Raw genomic sequence first — 17355 nt, 5'->3', positions numbered from 1 at the left:
AAGATCAAGAAGCGGTTCACCAAAGTGCCACTGCCGCTTCACAACACAAAGCGCCCCGCAACACCCGAGAAGAGAATCGATGACGCCGCAGATGCCGACACATCACCGGGAAGCGTGTCGCAAGAGAGAAGGACCGATGTCACCGCAGATGCTGCTGCATCTCTGAAAAGCGTGTCGCAGGGCCTGTCACGGCTCATTGCCGGAGAAGAGGATCGATGTCGCCACAGATGCCGATGCATCACCAGGAGGAGTGTCGCAGGGCCTGTCACGGCTCGCATCGTTGTGAAAGCAACTTGCATCGCTAGGAGAGAGGATCGACGTCGCCGCAGATGCCGCCGCATCACTGGGAAGCATGTTGCATCAAGGAGAGAGCGTCATCTCTATTTCTTTGCAACCAAACTTCCCCGCATTTCCATCGCTGCAACATTGCTTGTTGTGGAAGCGCAACGCATTGTAAGGTACATTGACGCAAAGTGTCGCATCTTAAGAACTGAACTGAACTTAAGCTAAAACTACAATTTTTAAGTAATATTACTGTGGACTTCTGCTGTTTGTGGTCTTGTGATAAGTCTATATAAAGAATACCTATTTTTGATATAAAACCTTGTGTGGTGTCCATCTGTAGTGTTGTCACTGGGTTACTGTATGTGGTCACAAATGCTTTACACACTGCGTCTGAGATAAGCCTGTCTGCTCATGCCAAGCTACCAAGGGGGTGAGCAGGGGTTATTTTAGGAATGTGCCCCCTTACACTGACTACAGGCAAGGGTCCCTATTTGTCACAAGTACCTACATGTGCCAACTAGAGACCCCCAAATCTAACACTGTGCTTTACAAAACCCATGCCACAACAGCAGAATTGTATACTTTCACCCCAAGACGTCCCCCAGATAAATGAAAGTCTTGGAGAAATGATGAATTACCAGGGGAATTCGACCTGGAATTACAGATCCCAGAGGTCATTCCTGAATTCTCTGGGAATCTTAGGATTCAACTAGCAATCCAGGTTAATTCTGCACCCCTAGAGTTAACAGGACCCTCAGCATTGTTAACTCTGTGGATGCAGAATTACTACAGTCATGATGAGGCCCTGAACAGTGAAATGTGCAAAGTAGTTGGAACTTAATGTATTGTACATTGTTTTTCCATAGTTGACTTTAACAGCAAAAATTCTGCCTTCTCTATATGTTGTAAATGTCTAACACTGCATAGAGAAAGACTCTCCCTGTCTAACTCAGAAGACAATCATATTCATTGGATATGTCTCACAAATTATAATACAAAAACAACAAAGAAAAGTATTCCTTACTTCAAACATCAGAAAACTTCAATATAAAATGTTAACACTGCTCCACAACATGATTAAATGTGGAAAACCATAATTTAGATGGCACTATTTTATTTTTGCCTATATGTAAATAAACCAATACACCATGTTTGTGATTTTTAAAGGAAAAAAAAAAGAAACCAAAACCCCTTAACACTAATGCCATCACCTAATATTTCACACCTGAATGAAAATGCATTTGTAAAGATAATTTAGCAGAGTAAAATATTCATGCTTTTAACTTGGTACACTAACTTTAAGAATATATTTATTTACCCGCAATGTATGCATAAATTATTCACTGTGGAATCACAATTGCTTCATTATGGTTTTTAAACAAAATCTTTCCATCTTTCTCATCACTGCAGTCTTGTTGTTTTAGAATGTCCAATAATTTAACTACCCGATCATATGGGGCTACTTTATAAAAGTCGATAGTGCGTGTTATAAAATCCAGAAGAAGCTCTCCATCTCTGCTGCCCTGGACAAAGCATTCTGAAATGTCTATTTCGGATGGTAAATGGTAATATTCAAAGTTAACTTTTTGCTCATCTAGAATTGTCTTCACATCCCAAGAAGTACAGGTTGAGATCGTATAATCCTTGGGATAAAACTGGCCATAATTCTTCCATAATGTGGCCGGTCCACTGTTTCCTGTGGAGAGGGAAAAAAAAGGCATTTTCTATAAAATAATGTTGAAAGCTGAGGAGAAATTAAAGAGATGCACTGAGCATAAATTTACTCACTCATAATCAGACTCACAGACAGCTCAGCTTGTGTGAAAATCCACAGGATAGGACCAAAATTGCTACAACCTAAACTTAAACTATGAGGTCAAAGGAGAAATCTCAGTTTCAGAATGGCTCCTCTCCTCATAATCCTTGCTACAAACCTGCATCAGTGGGACATTATTCACTGTAGAGCCTTGCAAGTTCCTGAATACCTTCTCAAAGAGGATAAGGGGTGATCTCAAAATGTGGACCCAAGTGACTATCTATCTGATGTGAGGTATTTCTATACCAACCTGCAAACCTATGGCTCATACACCTTTTGTGTCCCACTTCATGTGCAAAAGCAAGATGCAGCTACATGATGCTTTGACATTGTGTTTCCTGTTATTTTTATGAATTAGGCATTGTTAAGGGAGAGACAAATGGTGGCAAAGAGAGCCACAGACAGTGTTGTTCACTCTCCTGCCAGTCCTCAACGTGTAGATATATGGTTGTCTTTTCAACTATGAAGGAAAAAGGAGAGAGTACTGAGTATAGTTTTGTCATTTTCAATAGCCATTCTTATCTGCTCTCAGTGGATGACAACAGCAACCATCAGTGTCATAGTTGCACCCAGGGGAGGCAACAGCAGCCGCCATGGCTTCTGATCTCTAGGCAACGAATGCCATGGTTGGGGCTCAAGCAAACAGAAAGATGACAATTTAGCAACTGGAATCAGCTATTGAAAAATGGACAACGGGTGCTTGAGTACCTATCCAATCAAGCCAGTCATCCAACCTATGGAATAGCCAATGTTTAGGATTCCCCGGCCAATTCATGCCTCTGTGATGCCATGCAAGAGAACTCAGTGGCAGTACTTGTTGTGATATCAGTGCCCCAGCTCCATGAGAAGACCTCACATTCACCTGGAGGTGAAACTAATGTCACAGGCAGGGGCTACATCGGAAGGCAAGATAGAATGAGATGTCAAAAATGTATCCCGCAAAGCTGCTTGTTCAGCAACAAACAGAGACACAAATGTTGCACTCAATTCTGATAGAATAGCATTGGTCTCTTCCAACTCTTTTCAAATGAATTCACCTGAGAAACTAAAGCAATTCACTAATATTGAACAGACACAGAAACATTCAAAAGAAGCTTGAGTTCCACTGATAAGATATTCACCCTGAATTAATAAATGCTTAGCACCTCCTCAAAGGGTGGACTGATGCACACTTGATACCCCATTCTTTAAGTGCTAGACCATAAACTTAAATTAGGTCTTTAAATAAGCCTACATACATTTGATATTTCACTGCTTTTCAGAGGACACAATGGCCCCAGCAACTCTTCTGGAATATAATATATTCTTTATTCTAGACAGGTGGTCATCAGTAAAACAGCAACAGACATGCTCGAAGCCCGGCCTAACAATGTTTCCATCGGAAAAAGGGTGCTCAAACGTACAAATAAGAGAGGTGATCCAAATATGATTGACAAAAAGAAAGTAATGCCTAGACTGCAGAGTGCTCCAGGGAAAACCATATAGCAAAATCCTAAGAATCTCTCCAGTAAAACTAGTATCAGCACAGAAGTGTAAAGAGCCTAGTGAGACAGACTCATCCATCTGTGACTGATTTATCCAGCATGTTGATGACCTGATGTGGGAATGTCTCATTGGTTTACCAACCCATTAAAGCTCCAGCAACTTAAGGAAAATTCATAATGACACACAGATCAAAGAACTTTCCTTGGAAGCCATATTTCAACTGATTCAGGTACATGGACATGAACCATTAGTATACTGTAAGAAGACCAAGCCTGATGAGCTGAAGAAGTAACAGTTCTTAGCAGAGGTCGCTGGAAAAATCTGTACGCTGACTGAGCAGATGGCTGAGTCTGAAAAATGCACTGCAGACACCAAAAAAGACATAGCACGGATAACTGCGTCAGCTCAAGGGCATGAGTGACAAGTTCAGAAAATCCAATGCAAAACATTGAAGATCTAGTGAACTAACAGTTGAGGGATGATCTTCAGGTTTTTGGTATTCTGTAAGAGCAGCAGGGGAATGATCCCCAGCAATACATTATACTCTTATGCCTAAAAACATTTCCTGACTTAACTGACTTGGGTTTTGCCTACCAAATTCAACGGGCCAATTGGCTTCATTTGGCTATATATATATATGCAATCTAATTTGCTTACAACTACTACTATTGGTAACTCTTTATTATGACAAACAACCCATCTGAAGGCACACCCTACTAATTCAATCCTGTTAGCACTACATCTTTTTTTGGTTGATCTGGTTGCTGCCATTTAAATTTAGTGCATTGGTGACGACTATGCACAATGATCGAACCATAGAAAAGAGCAAGGGCACAGGTTTATTTGAAGAACCCCATCTTACTGAAGATTCAGAGACATGGCCATACTTACTTTTGTACTACAGAAGTGAAAATTGCTAAAATGTTGAAACAATGGGAGAAATTAAAAATTGAGGGGCATATTATCAAGGGGGTTTATCTCCGCTTTTTTGGCTTTAAAAGCCAAGAAAGCGGATATAAACTTATCTCCCTATTACCTAGCTGTTGCTAACACCAGTTAGCGACAGCTAGTAGGAGACAGCGACCATCTTGGGCCCCACTTTGCATGTCAGTGATATTTATCACTAATGACATGCAAAGTGGGCGTGCCAAGATGTTAGCGACTGGAAACAGTCGCTAACATCGCTATCTCCTATTACCAACTTAGGGAGATATTCGCGCCAAGCGCGAATATCTCCAAAAGCTAACACCTGCCCTGAGCAGTTCTTAGCCATGTTATCCAATGGGAGGTGGATAACATGGCTAAGAGCATTAGCTCGGTAATACATGAATATCGCGGACTTTTTAGCGATATTCATGCATTGCGGCCGATTTGTATCGCATTTGCGATAAACCTTGGTAATACCAAGGTTTATTTGCGATAAAAAATCGCCGCAGCTCAGCGGTAAATTTTTGTCTCTAACCAAGCAATAGCGATAACTATCGCTATTGCTTGGTAATATGCCCCTGAGTCTTCAAGAAATAGACATGGAAACTATACTATTGAGGAAAGACACTCCACAACAGATTGTCAGTAGGGAATAATGCGCAAAATAGTATAAAAATCTTTACTCTTCATATATCTTAAACTAGTTTATTCTCTAAGGAACAGATACAACCCCTACCATAGGTTGTAATAGTAGACAGATAAGAATCTATCCTAAATTACAAATGCAAATTCTCAACCTGAGCAACACTAATAAGTAACAAATGTCCAAATCAATATTAGGCTTTTCCAAATATTGTGGAATCCATATCTTTATTTATTCCAATCCAATTTCATAGTTCAATCAAATCCATGCTTACAACTGTTCTTAATAGAACCAGTAATCTCCTTCCGTATAGTTAAAACTGCTAAGATGGCGCTACCTGCCAAAAAGTGGTCCGTCTTCCATCTCTGAGCAGGTTTATAATATAGGAGGCAAAGAGGTAATTAGGTACTGAATTATTAGAATATGTGAACCTTTGTATCTCGAGTTAGACACTGCTTGTGATTTGAAAACGTATTCTTATTATATACAATTATTATTTTATTAAAAAATTAATATTTGATTATAATGTCCGAATATGTAGATACATTTCTTTAAATATTAGAATTGACTACACGATTAATAGATATTAGGGATCGCCATAAATTGGCGTCCGTAAATATTCCTTCCTATACACGGTATTTTTGAAATATCGATAAGGTGGGTCCGTTTTCTACTTCTGAGTAAGATAGGGTATATAAGTCCCAACCCAAGATGGCGCAGATGCTAGACGCCACTGTAAATGTGCTGGATGGAAGAACTTTGATTCATGTTACCGGTAAGTTTACAAGATACGATACCTAGACGGGAGATAATGGCTTTAGTTAAGAATTTAATAGTGTCTTTATAAAACACGAGCAGTGATGGTAATCAATTTGTCCTGTTGGCTCCTTTTTAGGTCCATATACAGGATAATTATCAAGCGTCAATGAACCGCTCATCTTTTCAAGTAAATGTGACACTGCCTCTCTTAAATTTGAGGTATATTCAGATAGGAATTTATTTATCTGTAATTTTATCGAACATAAATAGGATGCGTTTTAACTCTCGTGAATTTGTTCATGTTTGTTTTTCAGATTTCAACACAATATATTGGTCAAAACATTTACAGCTAGCAATTATATTAAGACAGAAACAAATGAAGAATTGTTTCTCCTCAGGTATTTACCCTTTCATTTAATAATCAACTCCGGACTGATTGAGATTATGAGATATGTTGCGGATAGATTATGATTGAGATTATAGAATAGGAGATATGTCTTTATTTAAATAGCGGTTCTTTCTTGTCTCTGCTGGCTAGTATTTGATTACTAGTCTTATTCCCAAAAGAGTTATGATATGTACAGCTCTTCCGGATATAGGATGCAAACTTTGCCTCTAATTAATTAATTAATTAATTAATTAATTAATCATCTTTTTGAAAAATACATGATAATTATCATGACCAGTGTCATTGCTGATTAATCTATTTCCTTTGTAGGAATCTTATATATATTTGGTCAATTGATGTTTGAATTTACTTCAACTTGATATTATTCCTGAAATTTAGTCAACTTAGTAAGATAAACTTAATATATGTCTAAATCTGACGGAGAGTTATTAGGGGGCAAACTTCGATTCACTTGCCTTTAATAATCATTCACTATATGATTTATTATCAGTGGCACCCTACACACAATTTGTGTTGGTACTTTTTCTGGCCCTTTTCACCTTTACTTTAATTTCACTAAATTTAGATAATTTCTTTTGTTGCAGAAAATCGGTGTATCGCTTTGGGTTAGTGACCTATTCTGAACACTTTATGGCTTTTATCTCTACTCTGTAGGTTCTTTCTATAATTAATAACTAGATCACAATTGTGAATCTTTTTATAGAATATATTCATGTGAATTAAGGATACAATCTGCTTTCTTTTAGCCCTGACGAAGTCATTGGCTGAGGAGCCAGACAAAACACGTGTTGGCAAAGTCTGTTGGTTATTTGTAATGCTGGAGAAACCTTTATGATTTGTACCCACGGATTGGATTGAACTATGAAATTGGATTGGAATAAAAAAAGAAGATATGGATTCCACAATATTTGGAAAAGACTGGTATTGATTTGGACATTTGTTACTTATTAGTGTTGCTCAGGTTTAGAATTTGCATTTGTACACTATTGAGGTAGACTGAACCATAGTTTTATTCATGACAGATTAAATACAGGCACAGGGAGTAAAAAAGAAGAGAAGAGCAAAATAGGTATGCATTCTTATTGAGGTAGTGTGCAAAAATAAATGAAAACAAAGCAGAATGGAGGCAATACATTTCTGATGGATCACTGACATAATATCGACGGACATAATATCGACTACCAAAAATATCGGCGACAAAATATCGACAGACAAAATATCGAGTTTCTATCTACAAACAGGTAAGTACTAAAATATCGAGTCAAAAATATCGTTAAAAAATATAGTTTGTAAAAATATCGAATTTCTTAAAAACAATGTTAAATTAAATAATAATAAAAATTAATAACTAAAATACACTTAAAAATATTTAAATTACATTAAACTTATTAAATAGTTAATTAAAGTTATAAAAAAATATAATCATATTTATTAAAACATATATATATAGTAACATAATATAAATACAAAATATGCAATAATATTACCGTAGAATAGTGTAAAAATTACTATTCCCACTCCAGAGAGTGCAACAGTAGGGAAAGCGTTGGATAGCATAGGGGTAAAAATTACTATTCCCACTCCAAAGAGTGCAACAGTAGGGAAAGCGTTGGATAGCGTAGGGGTAAAAATTACTTTTCCCACTCCAAAGAGTGCAACAGTAGGGAAAGCGTTGGATAGCGTAGGGGTAAAAATTTCTATTCCCACTCCAATGAGTGCAACAGTAGGGAACGCGTTGGATAGCTTAGGGGTAAATATTACTATTCCCACTCCAGAGAGTGCAACAGTAGGGAAAGCATTGGATAGCATAGGGGTAAAAATTACTATTCCCACTCCAGAGAGTGCAACAGTAGGGAAAGCGTTGGGTAGCGTAGGGGTAAAAATTACTATTCCCACTCCAGAGAGTGCAACAGTAGGGAAAGCGTTGGATAGCGTAGGGGTAAAAATTACTATTCCCACTCCAGTGAGTGCAACAGTAGGGAAAGCGTTGGATAGCGTAGGGGTAAAAATTACTGTTCCCACTCCAGAGAGTGCAACAGTAGGGAAAGCGTTGGATAGCGTAGGGGTAAAAATTACTATTCCCACTCCAGAGAGTGCAACAGGAGGGAAAGTAAATACTTCATATATTATTTAAAAAAATAGATATATTAATATCTATAAAAAATGTATTAAAAGTTATTACCAATTTCAATATAATATAATAATTAATCAATTAAAAATACAAATTAAAATAAATTATTACAATAAGTTACCTATGAATACAAATGAATTACAAATTAACAATTATTTAATTAGCAATTACAAATTAATTAACAATTAATTCAAAATAAATACCGATAAATACATTTACATATTTAATTAATTATAATTAAATTACTTCCCACCCTATTCCCCTATAAACCCACAACCCGCTACAGAAAATAAAATAGTAAAATTAACATAATGATCAATTAATCAATTAAATAAAATTAATTGGCAATTAAAATGTAAGTAATTACCAAATAAAAATTAATTAACAATTAATTTAAAATAAATACCAATAAATAAATGTACATATTTAATTAATTATAATTAAATTACTTCCCACCCTATTCCCCTATAAACCCATAACCCGCCACAGAATTAAATTACGCAAAAATTAAATAACATAAAATTCATTAATTAAAATAAATTATAACATAAATACACACTTTTCACACATATAATAACATAAAAAACACTATAAAAAATTCGATATTATTATAAATTCGATAATTTTAATAACCTATATTATATACTTCGATATTTTGACTTTCTATATTTTTAAAATTCAATATTACATTACTTACCTTAAAAACGATATTTTTGATGACTATATTCTGTCCATTCGATATTTTGTCCATTCTATATTTTGAAGTCGATATTTTGTCCATTCGATATTTTCTACTCGATATTTTGTCTGTTTACCATTTCTGATGACATGGCAACTATAAAGTTAACATGTTGGAATGTATGTGATTTAAATAGCTCATTAAAATGACGGCTAGTAAAAGAAGGTAGGATGTACAAACTGCAAATGTTCTGCTTAGCGGTGAAAAATACGATTTATAAAGATTGTACTGCTTTTCACAACTTGGATTATAACTTAGTTGAATGTACGTCAAAATAAATATCAATCTGCAGAGTGGTTGTCTTGTCTCTATGACAGTGTCCAAGATGGCTGCTGACCAATTTGATGCATGGGTCATAGTCCTGCCCGAGATGGAGCATGTTCTACATGGCATATATGTAATTTATAATATTCCAGATGATCCTCAGATTATTGATATGCTAGTTCTAGGATTCAAGCTTGACATAGGGAGTTAGTCATACTTAGCAATTTCAGTTGCATTCCAGAATATAAAATTGACTCTTCTCCTCATGGTTCATCCTAGATGCCAAGAGCTTGCAATTTAATACATGTCTTGATGAAAATTAATGGTTTCAACAATTTCTGCCAAGCACTATAAAGAGATGAAACAGTCTACACTTCCCTCTCAATAAACATTACTCCTATATGGATTTGGGCCTAGCACCATATAAAATAGCAATCAATGCTCGTATGAAATCTCCTCTAAAGTGATATTGTATCATAGTCATCTTATTCATTCATCAAGGGGAAGCAGAAATGTAATAACTAATGCTCCCCTTACCTTGATCTTGAATACAAAATAGTTACTAACCACCCTACATGAGCTTCTGACTAATAACATACTGCCCCCACAACTCACTGCCTTTAGGGCAGTATCATTGGACGAAGTAGGATCAGCCCTGGCCAAACTGAATAGCGGCTCCCCCCTTGACCCCGTACCTATCAGATTCCTGAAAGCAGTCGTTCCCACTATCCTCCCCACCATCACGGAATTCATCAACATCCCGCTATCCCAGGGCTCTATTCCACTGAGCTGGAAGAGCGCTGTAGTTAAGGCTCTTCTCAAAAAGCCCCAACTAGACCCCTCCGACTTGGCCAATTATCGGCCAATCTCGCTCCTACCCAGTATCAGCAAAATAGCCGAGAAACTGGTAAACGTCCAACTGTCCCAGTTCCTTGAATCAAACAACCTTCTACGTCGGTCCCAAACTGGGTTCCGCCCTGGCCACGGTACAGACACCGCCCTCCTCGCTGTCATCGAGGAGGCTAGGTGCATTCTGGATTCAGGAGGGTCAGTGGCAGTGATCCTCCTGGACCTCAGTGCAGCCTTTGACACGGTGAATCACCGTGTCCTACTCCACCGGCTGGCCGTGGCGGGACTCGCGGACACGGCGCTTGCGTGGATAGAATCTCTCCTATCAGGCCGCTCTTTCCAGGTATGGGACGGCAATTCCCGCTCAGCCCCTTTCCCCCTCACTAGTGGAGTTCCCCAGGGGTCGTCATTAAGCCCTACTTTGTTCAACGCTTATATGGCCCCCCTTGAGGATGTCGTCTCCCCTTTCGGAATCAAGATAGTGAGCTATGCGGACGACACGCAACTTGTCGTCTCACTCTCTCATCTTGACAATCACCCGGACAATCTGTTGAACTGCCTCCAGGAAATCCACCACTGGATGTGCGAGTCATCATTGAAGCTCAACGGATCGAAAACCGAAGTCATGCTCATGGGCAAGAAATGGTCCACCATCCCACCTTCGGTCTGGCCAGACGCTTTCGGTGAGGTGCCCTCCCCGAAACCAGAAATCAAGACCTTGGGAGTCTGGCTTGAACCGGAGTTGTCCATGAAGACCCAGGCACCCAAAACAGCAGGCACCTGCTTCGGACTTATGCGTTCCATCCGTAAAATCCTCCCACTACTCCCGCCCCTATCTAGGAAACTCTTGATTCAAGGTTTGATCCTTGCCCGGCTAGACTATAGCAATGCTGTCTATCTGGGAGCCCCTGAATCTACCCTGGCCAAACTCCAGCGAACTCAAAACGCGGCAGCCCGGCTGCTTATGGCCCTCCCTTCCAGAACCTCTGCCAGACCAGCGCTGAAGGCCCTACATTGGCTTCCAGTGCGGCAGAGGGTAGAATTCAAGGCGATGTGCACTGCCCACAAACTCCTCAATGGTCTTGGCCCTTCTATCCTGAGAGACATGGTCACCCCCTACAAGGCCCCTAGACTCCTACGCTCTGACAATGAACGCCTGGCCACCGTCCCGAGATTCAGGAAGGCACGCACTGGCGGTAGACGGTTCGCAGTAAAAGCGTCTGCAGGATGGAACTCACTCCCCCGCTTCCTGCGACTGGAACCCTGCCACCTCCTCTTCCGTAAAAAACGGAGAAACTCTGCTTTTCCCCAAATAAGCTCCCCTTCCCCTCTGGTCTCCACTTGTATCATTAGCGCGGGGATGCCTCAGGTCACCAGGCGCTTTATAAATCGCTAAATAAATAAATAAATAAAAAGTGATGACTAGTAATAGGTTTAATAATGTTACTTTCTAATAATTTCAAGATAAGGGGGTTAATATATAGAGCAAAAAGCAGGGGTGAGCAAGGACACCCCTGCCTAGTGCCCCTAGCGATGTTAATATGTCCCGATAATGACCCCGCTGCTAGAATTTTTGCTTTGGGGCGGAAATACATTGATTTAATAGATTGGATAAATTTGGGGCCGAAATTATTACGTTTCATAACTTCCCAAAGAAAGTCCCATGAAACACGGTCAAAGGCTTTCTCAGCATCAAGCAGGATCATCGACATTTGTCCCCCCGTGGCAACTTTGGCATCAAATAAGGCGATTGCCCTATGGGTGTGTTCCGTGGTTCCTTTGCCTGGTATAAAGCCATGTTGCCACGGGGAGACAAGATGTTCAATGACCCTGCTGAGTCTGAGTGCCAAGACCTTTGCATACAATTTGGAGTCCGAATTAATCAGGGATATAGGACGGTACGAGGTTAGCTGTTCGGGGGATTTTCCCTTTTTTGGAAAAACGATTATAGTAGCCTCATCCCAAGTGGCTGGTGGAACACCATTATATTGGATCCCAAGGAATAAATCATATAAAATAGGACATAGTTGATCGCTGAGAACCTTAAACAAATCAATCTCTAATTTGTCAGGGCCTGCTGCTTTACCAGATGATAATAATGATAAAGCAGCGCCGACCTCTGCTAGTGTAATTTCTTTTTCAAGTTCTTCCTTGGTGAAATCGTCTAAAGACTTCATAGCCTCAGAGTTAGTAAGAAAATTATCCAAATAATCTATTATATCCTTTTCAGTAGCTGGAGTTTCCTCCCAATAGAGATTTTGATAGTACCTTTGAAACTGATAATTAATATCTATCGCGTGGGTAAAAGTCTGTCCATTATCTACTATTGAGGAGATATTATTCCTAACATTTTTCTGACGTGTAGAAAGTGCCAATTGTCTACCCACTTTCTACCGGCTTTCATAAACATGTTTCCTATGCGTTTGATATGTTTGGGCAGCTTTCTGGCTAAGTTTAGTATTTAATTCGGATTTCAACACTGCTACCTGTATCATCAAGTGCCTGGCTTCTTGTTTTTGTATAATCTTGGCAGTATGTTCTTCCTCGGCTTTAGCTAGGGCTGCAATTTTCAGTTCATATTCTTTTTTAAGGATTTTTCTATTTTTATTTTGGAAGCTGATAGTCTCGCCACTTAGTGTAGATTTATAGGTATCCCATACAATGGGCCCGATTCACAGAATGAACTTAAGACTAAATCCTAAACTTACTACTATTTGGTATTCACAGAATGCACTTACTACTTTCGGGATTCACAGAGTGAACTTACTGCTTTCGGGATTCACAGAATAAACTTACTACTTTCGGTATTCACAGAATAGATTTAAGACTACTAACTCTAAGTCCGAAATCAGGGAGTAAATTTCGGCCCGGAGGCGGAGCGTACGGCCCAGAGGCGGAGCTTACGACCCGGAGGCGGAGCTTACGGCCGGAGGTGGGGATTTTTGCCATGCTGAAATCTCCAACTCCGGGCCGCAAGCTCCACAGACCACTCAATTGGCTCATGTAAATGAGGGGTCATAATCCCAATCTGATGCAGGTGGTACATCTCCCATAGGGAATGGAGTTTATGGTGGAGCACCATCCTGGATCAGACAACTCCAATGGTAAAGATCTGTCCAGGTTCCTCGGTCTTAGTGATGAGAACTCCCAGGAGGTTGGCACATGTTACACCTGCCAGCCTTAGGATGGTCTTCCACCAAATGTTTTGCTTTAAGTGCCTCATGTTTTGCTGAATTCCTTTTTGTTGGTCCTAGGACTCTAGCACTGGTTAGCAGTATCAAAATGCAGAAAGTGCATGTGCTCGCTCCCTAAAACATGGAAAAATTGGCCTATAACTAATTCGCACATTTTATTTACCTATAAACCGCTAGTAAATGGTACTACTCATACCCAGGGCCTGAAAATTAAATGCTGCTAATGGGCCCACAAAACGTATTGTGCCACGCTAAAGTAGCAATTTAGAAACATGTCTCAAGCCTGTAGTGCAAGTTTAAACTGCCATTTCTACCTGGAAAAATAAACCTTTTGCCAGGCCTAAACCTTTCCTATTAATACTTATAAGTTACCCCTAAGGTAGGCACTAAGGCAGAGTGCAAGGTATTTGAAAAATAGGAGATCTGGGTTTAAGTTTTACATGTCCTTATAGTGTAAAATTCCTAAAGTAATTTTTTATGAGGTAGGGAAATTATGTTTACACTCAAAATAATTGTAATTCAAAATCTTCTTTAATGATAAAGTTGGATTTTAAATCTTGATTCTGAAAATACCACTTTTAGAAAGCTGGCATTCCAGCGTGCCTTACTGCCAGTCTACTGGGTCACATATATGTGAGTGGCTCTCATGCTGTGGGACGTGTACTCCTCCCAGACATTGGAAAAAAAGAACATAGTTGTGACAGTATGGGCCTTTCTCGCAGAATGGCTGGGGATGAGTTGTGCCCAGCCCTAAATTACACTTCAAAAGACCTCTCTGCATCTCACACAAAGGACCCAACACAAGCCTTTTGTCACCTTAGACATTTGGGAGCCAAAGCTGGGAAGGGCAATGTAGTAGGCCAGGCATTGCCCCCTACAGAAAGATATGGCACTGGGGATAAAAAGGTGTCACTCTCAGACCCCCAAATCATATCGCATATGGACTTGTGAAAGACTCAGAAGAAAGACTGTCTTGCTGCCCTGATACTGGAATGACGGCTGTGCTGCTTGAGAAAGACTGGACATGCTCTTTGAACAAAGAACCACTACCTCCAGGGACTCTGCACCCGGCCTGCCTGCTGCTGATGGTCCCTGCTGGAGTGAGTCCTGGCCCTCAAGTAATGACCCCACCAGGTTCGGTACTGTTGGTGTGGCGCTAAAGTGACCATTTCCTACCAAAACTGGGACTTAAAACTTTTTTTAGCACAAACTGTTCTTAGAACTGACAGGAGACCAGGGCCTACCTGCACACAGATCCGTAAAAGGCGCATTGCCAATTGGATTGACTTTACCACAGACACCACTATGTTCTTCTCCACAGCAGCAAATCCTCTTCAGTTGGACCTCTCCATGACGGAATCCAGCCTCATGAAGCCCTCTTCGGCTATACCTCTACCCTCCTCATGCTGAAGGAATTTAGCTCCAGAACAACTTCTAAGTCTAAAGGTAGAAAACTTCTCCTGCCTCGATGACAAGTAGTACCCCATCGACGATGACAATCTCCTTGGCATGAATTCTTGATTTCTCCCATTCTGAGTAAGCCTGGTCAACAGCTTTACTGAGATCTCATCCAGTGGCTCCCTGTTGTCCACAAGACATCCTCAGATACAGCCTGGTACCTTGCTACGCTGAGACTTTAAGAACGTTTTCTGAAATTTGTTTTCAGTCTGAAGGTAAGCCTTGGCCAGGCCCAATCCACCCTTTGTAACTTCATAGCAGCGTACCTTAACTTTTGACTTTTTCCAGTCTTGTGCCACCAAATACACTTTGTTCTTTTTGGTGCTAAACTTTACAAAAAAGTTTAAAAATCCATAGCTCCGGTTCCACTATTTGGATTTTGATTATTTGGTATAATTTTATTTATAAAAATGTACTCCATTTTGCTAAATTGATTTGAGATTTTTCATGTGTTGTGTTATCCCATTATTACTGTTTGTGTGCGCTGCATGAATACCTTACACATTCCCTCTGAGTTAAGCCAGACTGCTTTTGTACCAAGCTATCAGAGGGCTAAGCACAAGTTAATTTAGTGACTTAGTTGTTCCCCCTGTGAAGTATTGTGTTTAGTTTTAGAGTATGGGCTTCCACCCCTCTCAAATAGTAATAACCCAATTTCTTACAACTTTGATGCCAAAATACGGTGCTGCTCAGGCCCTCCAACTGCTGTAACACACACCTTGTTCGCCCCTCTGCAAAGCAAAACCTGGGGTCTAAAGAGCCTCCATAGGGCAACCAGACCTAAATGTCAATAGTGTTGTTGCATTTCGGGGCCCTTGATCATAGTAAATGGAAATTCAGGGTAACTTGAGTAGTTGTCAGCATTTGTTGTTGTCCAGCCATGCTGCAGACTGCTTTTGCTTGGTTGAACATCTGGATGCCTAAGTACTTTTCTCATATGGCCACATAAATGTGATGAAAAATCCATGTGATGTGAGAGCAGGGACAGGGCTTTTGCAAGCAGTACAAGTCATAGCAATAATTGAAGGAGATCATGAGAGAAAAATGTTTTACATAGTCAAACAACAACACCAAAGTATGCAAATTAACTGAACTAGCACTTTAAAATCTTGAGTTCAGTGACTCTCACTAAGTATAGGGAAAGGATGAAAACTGATTTTGATAAAGAAAGTTGTTTAACCGCATGCGTGCGGGCGGAATTCCGCTTGTACGCTGAGATATGCGAAAGCGCATGTTACGTGACGAGCTGGGCTCGTCATCAGCGTAGCAGGAGGCTACCTCACGACGAGCCCAGCTCGTCATCAGCGTCGAAGGGGTTAAACAAAATTAAAAATGAAAGTTTGATCTTGGTTAATTGAAAAACCACAAGGGGTGACACAATTATTATTGTAATGCTATCAAAATGTGTATCTCTGTCTTCACTCAAAGAGGAAGTTACATTTTGAAATAGAAACTTCAACAAGGCCAAAGTGCTATGCAATGCCACGAGGAAAAACAAGAAGAGTATAAACTGCTTTAGCGAACACATAATATACTTTTACATTTATGGGAGGAAACTGGCATGTGACACATCCTCTAATCTTATCGCATGTCTTCACTTACATCTTCTTTGAATAATTGCTAGTGAGTGTGGGATAAGGTGAGCTCTATATTAAAATCACAAGTGAAATACAAATATAAAGTGCAATACATATGGATTAGTGAGGCAAGTAAAGATTCAAAGTTACCCACCTGATATTAGAATGATAAGAAGATTCCCACCTGGTGCCAAGCAATTTCTGAAGTAGTTTATAGTTTTCTTGATATCTTTCACATAATAAAGCACCTAAAAATAATAATTCAGATATATTAAGAACAATGTGCTAAGAACTGTGCTAAGAATATTGCCCAATTAACAAAATACATTCAACATGTATATTTTTTTCCACTAAAATGTAACTGAACAAGGAATGTCTACGAGATGTTTAAAATAGCAGTATCACTTAGAAATGGCATTGTGGCTACTCAACAATTTTTAGTTTTGGCTTAATGCAATGTACAAGTAATTCTCCGTTATCTTTCTTCCTCCGGACGAATTGTAGCTCTCAAAGGTGTTAACCTTAATTTCGACAACTTGATACGCATGAGGTCTGGCTCTACTGGTAAAAAATGTCAGCACGTTGCGATACACAATTAGAGACCAGTGGGCAGATTTACAAGCCCCTTGCGTCATTTTTGCACTGTTGTTGTGACGCAGCAGCAGCGTAAAAATGTGGCCCATTTACAATGTGACGCATCTAGGGAGATGCGTCACGTTGTAAAGCCCTGCATCACATTATACCTGCGTCAGGTATAATGTATGCAGGGTGGGCGTTCCAATGCAAAAAAGCCTCTTGGAAGTGATGTAGTGAAATCTA

The 17355-nt window shown here is 39.7% G+C and overlaps 1 protein-coding gene across 7 annotated transcripts in view; it reads right to left on the bottom strand.

Annotated features, from left to right (window-relative positions):
* Positions 1–1382: 1382 nt before the first annotated feature.
* Positions 1383–17355, bottom strand: part of LOC144823715 (histamine N-methyltransferase A-like) — a 612337-nt gene continuing 596364 nt past the window's right edge. For all 7 annotated transcript variants that reach the window (XM_078682469.1, XM_078682466.1, XM_078682472.1 and 4 more), the window contains 2 exons: positions 16691–16784; positions 1383–1981 (listed from right to left, as the gene is read on the bottom strand). In XM_078682469.1, coding sequence (XP_078538595.1) covers positions 1626–1981; positions 16691–16784 — 450 coding nt within the window. In that variant the 3' untranslated portion in view covers positions 1383–1625. The remainder of the gene's footprint in view (positions 1982–16690; positions 16785–17355) is intronic.

This window comes from Lissotriton helveticus, chromosome 3_1 (assembly GCF_964261635.1).
Source record: "Lissotriton helveticus chromosome 3_1, aLisHel1.1, whole genome shotgun sequence".
NCBI lineage: Eukaryota > Metazoa > Chordata > Amphibia > Caudata > Salamandridae > Lissotriton > Lissotriton helveticus.
This window is presented reverse-complemented; position numbering and strand designations above follow the sequence as displayed.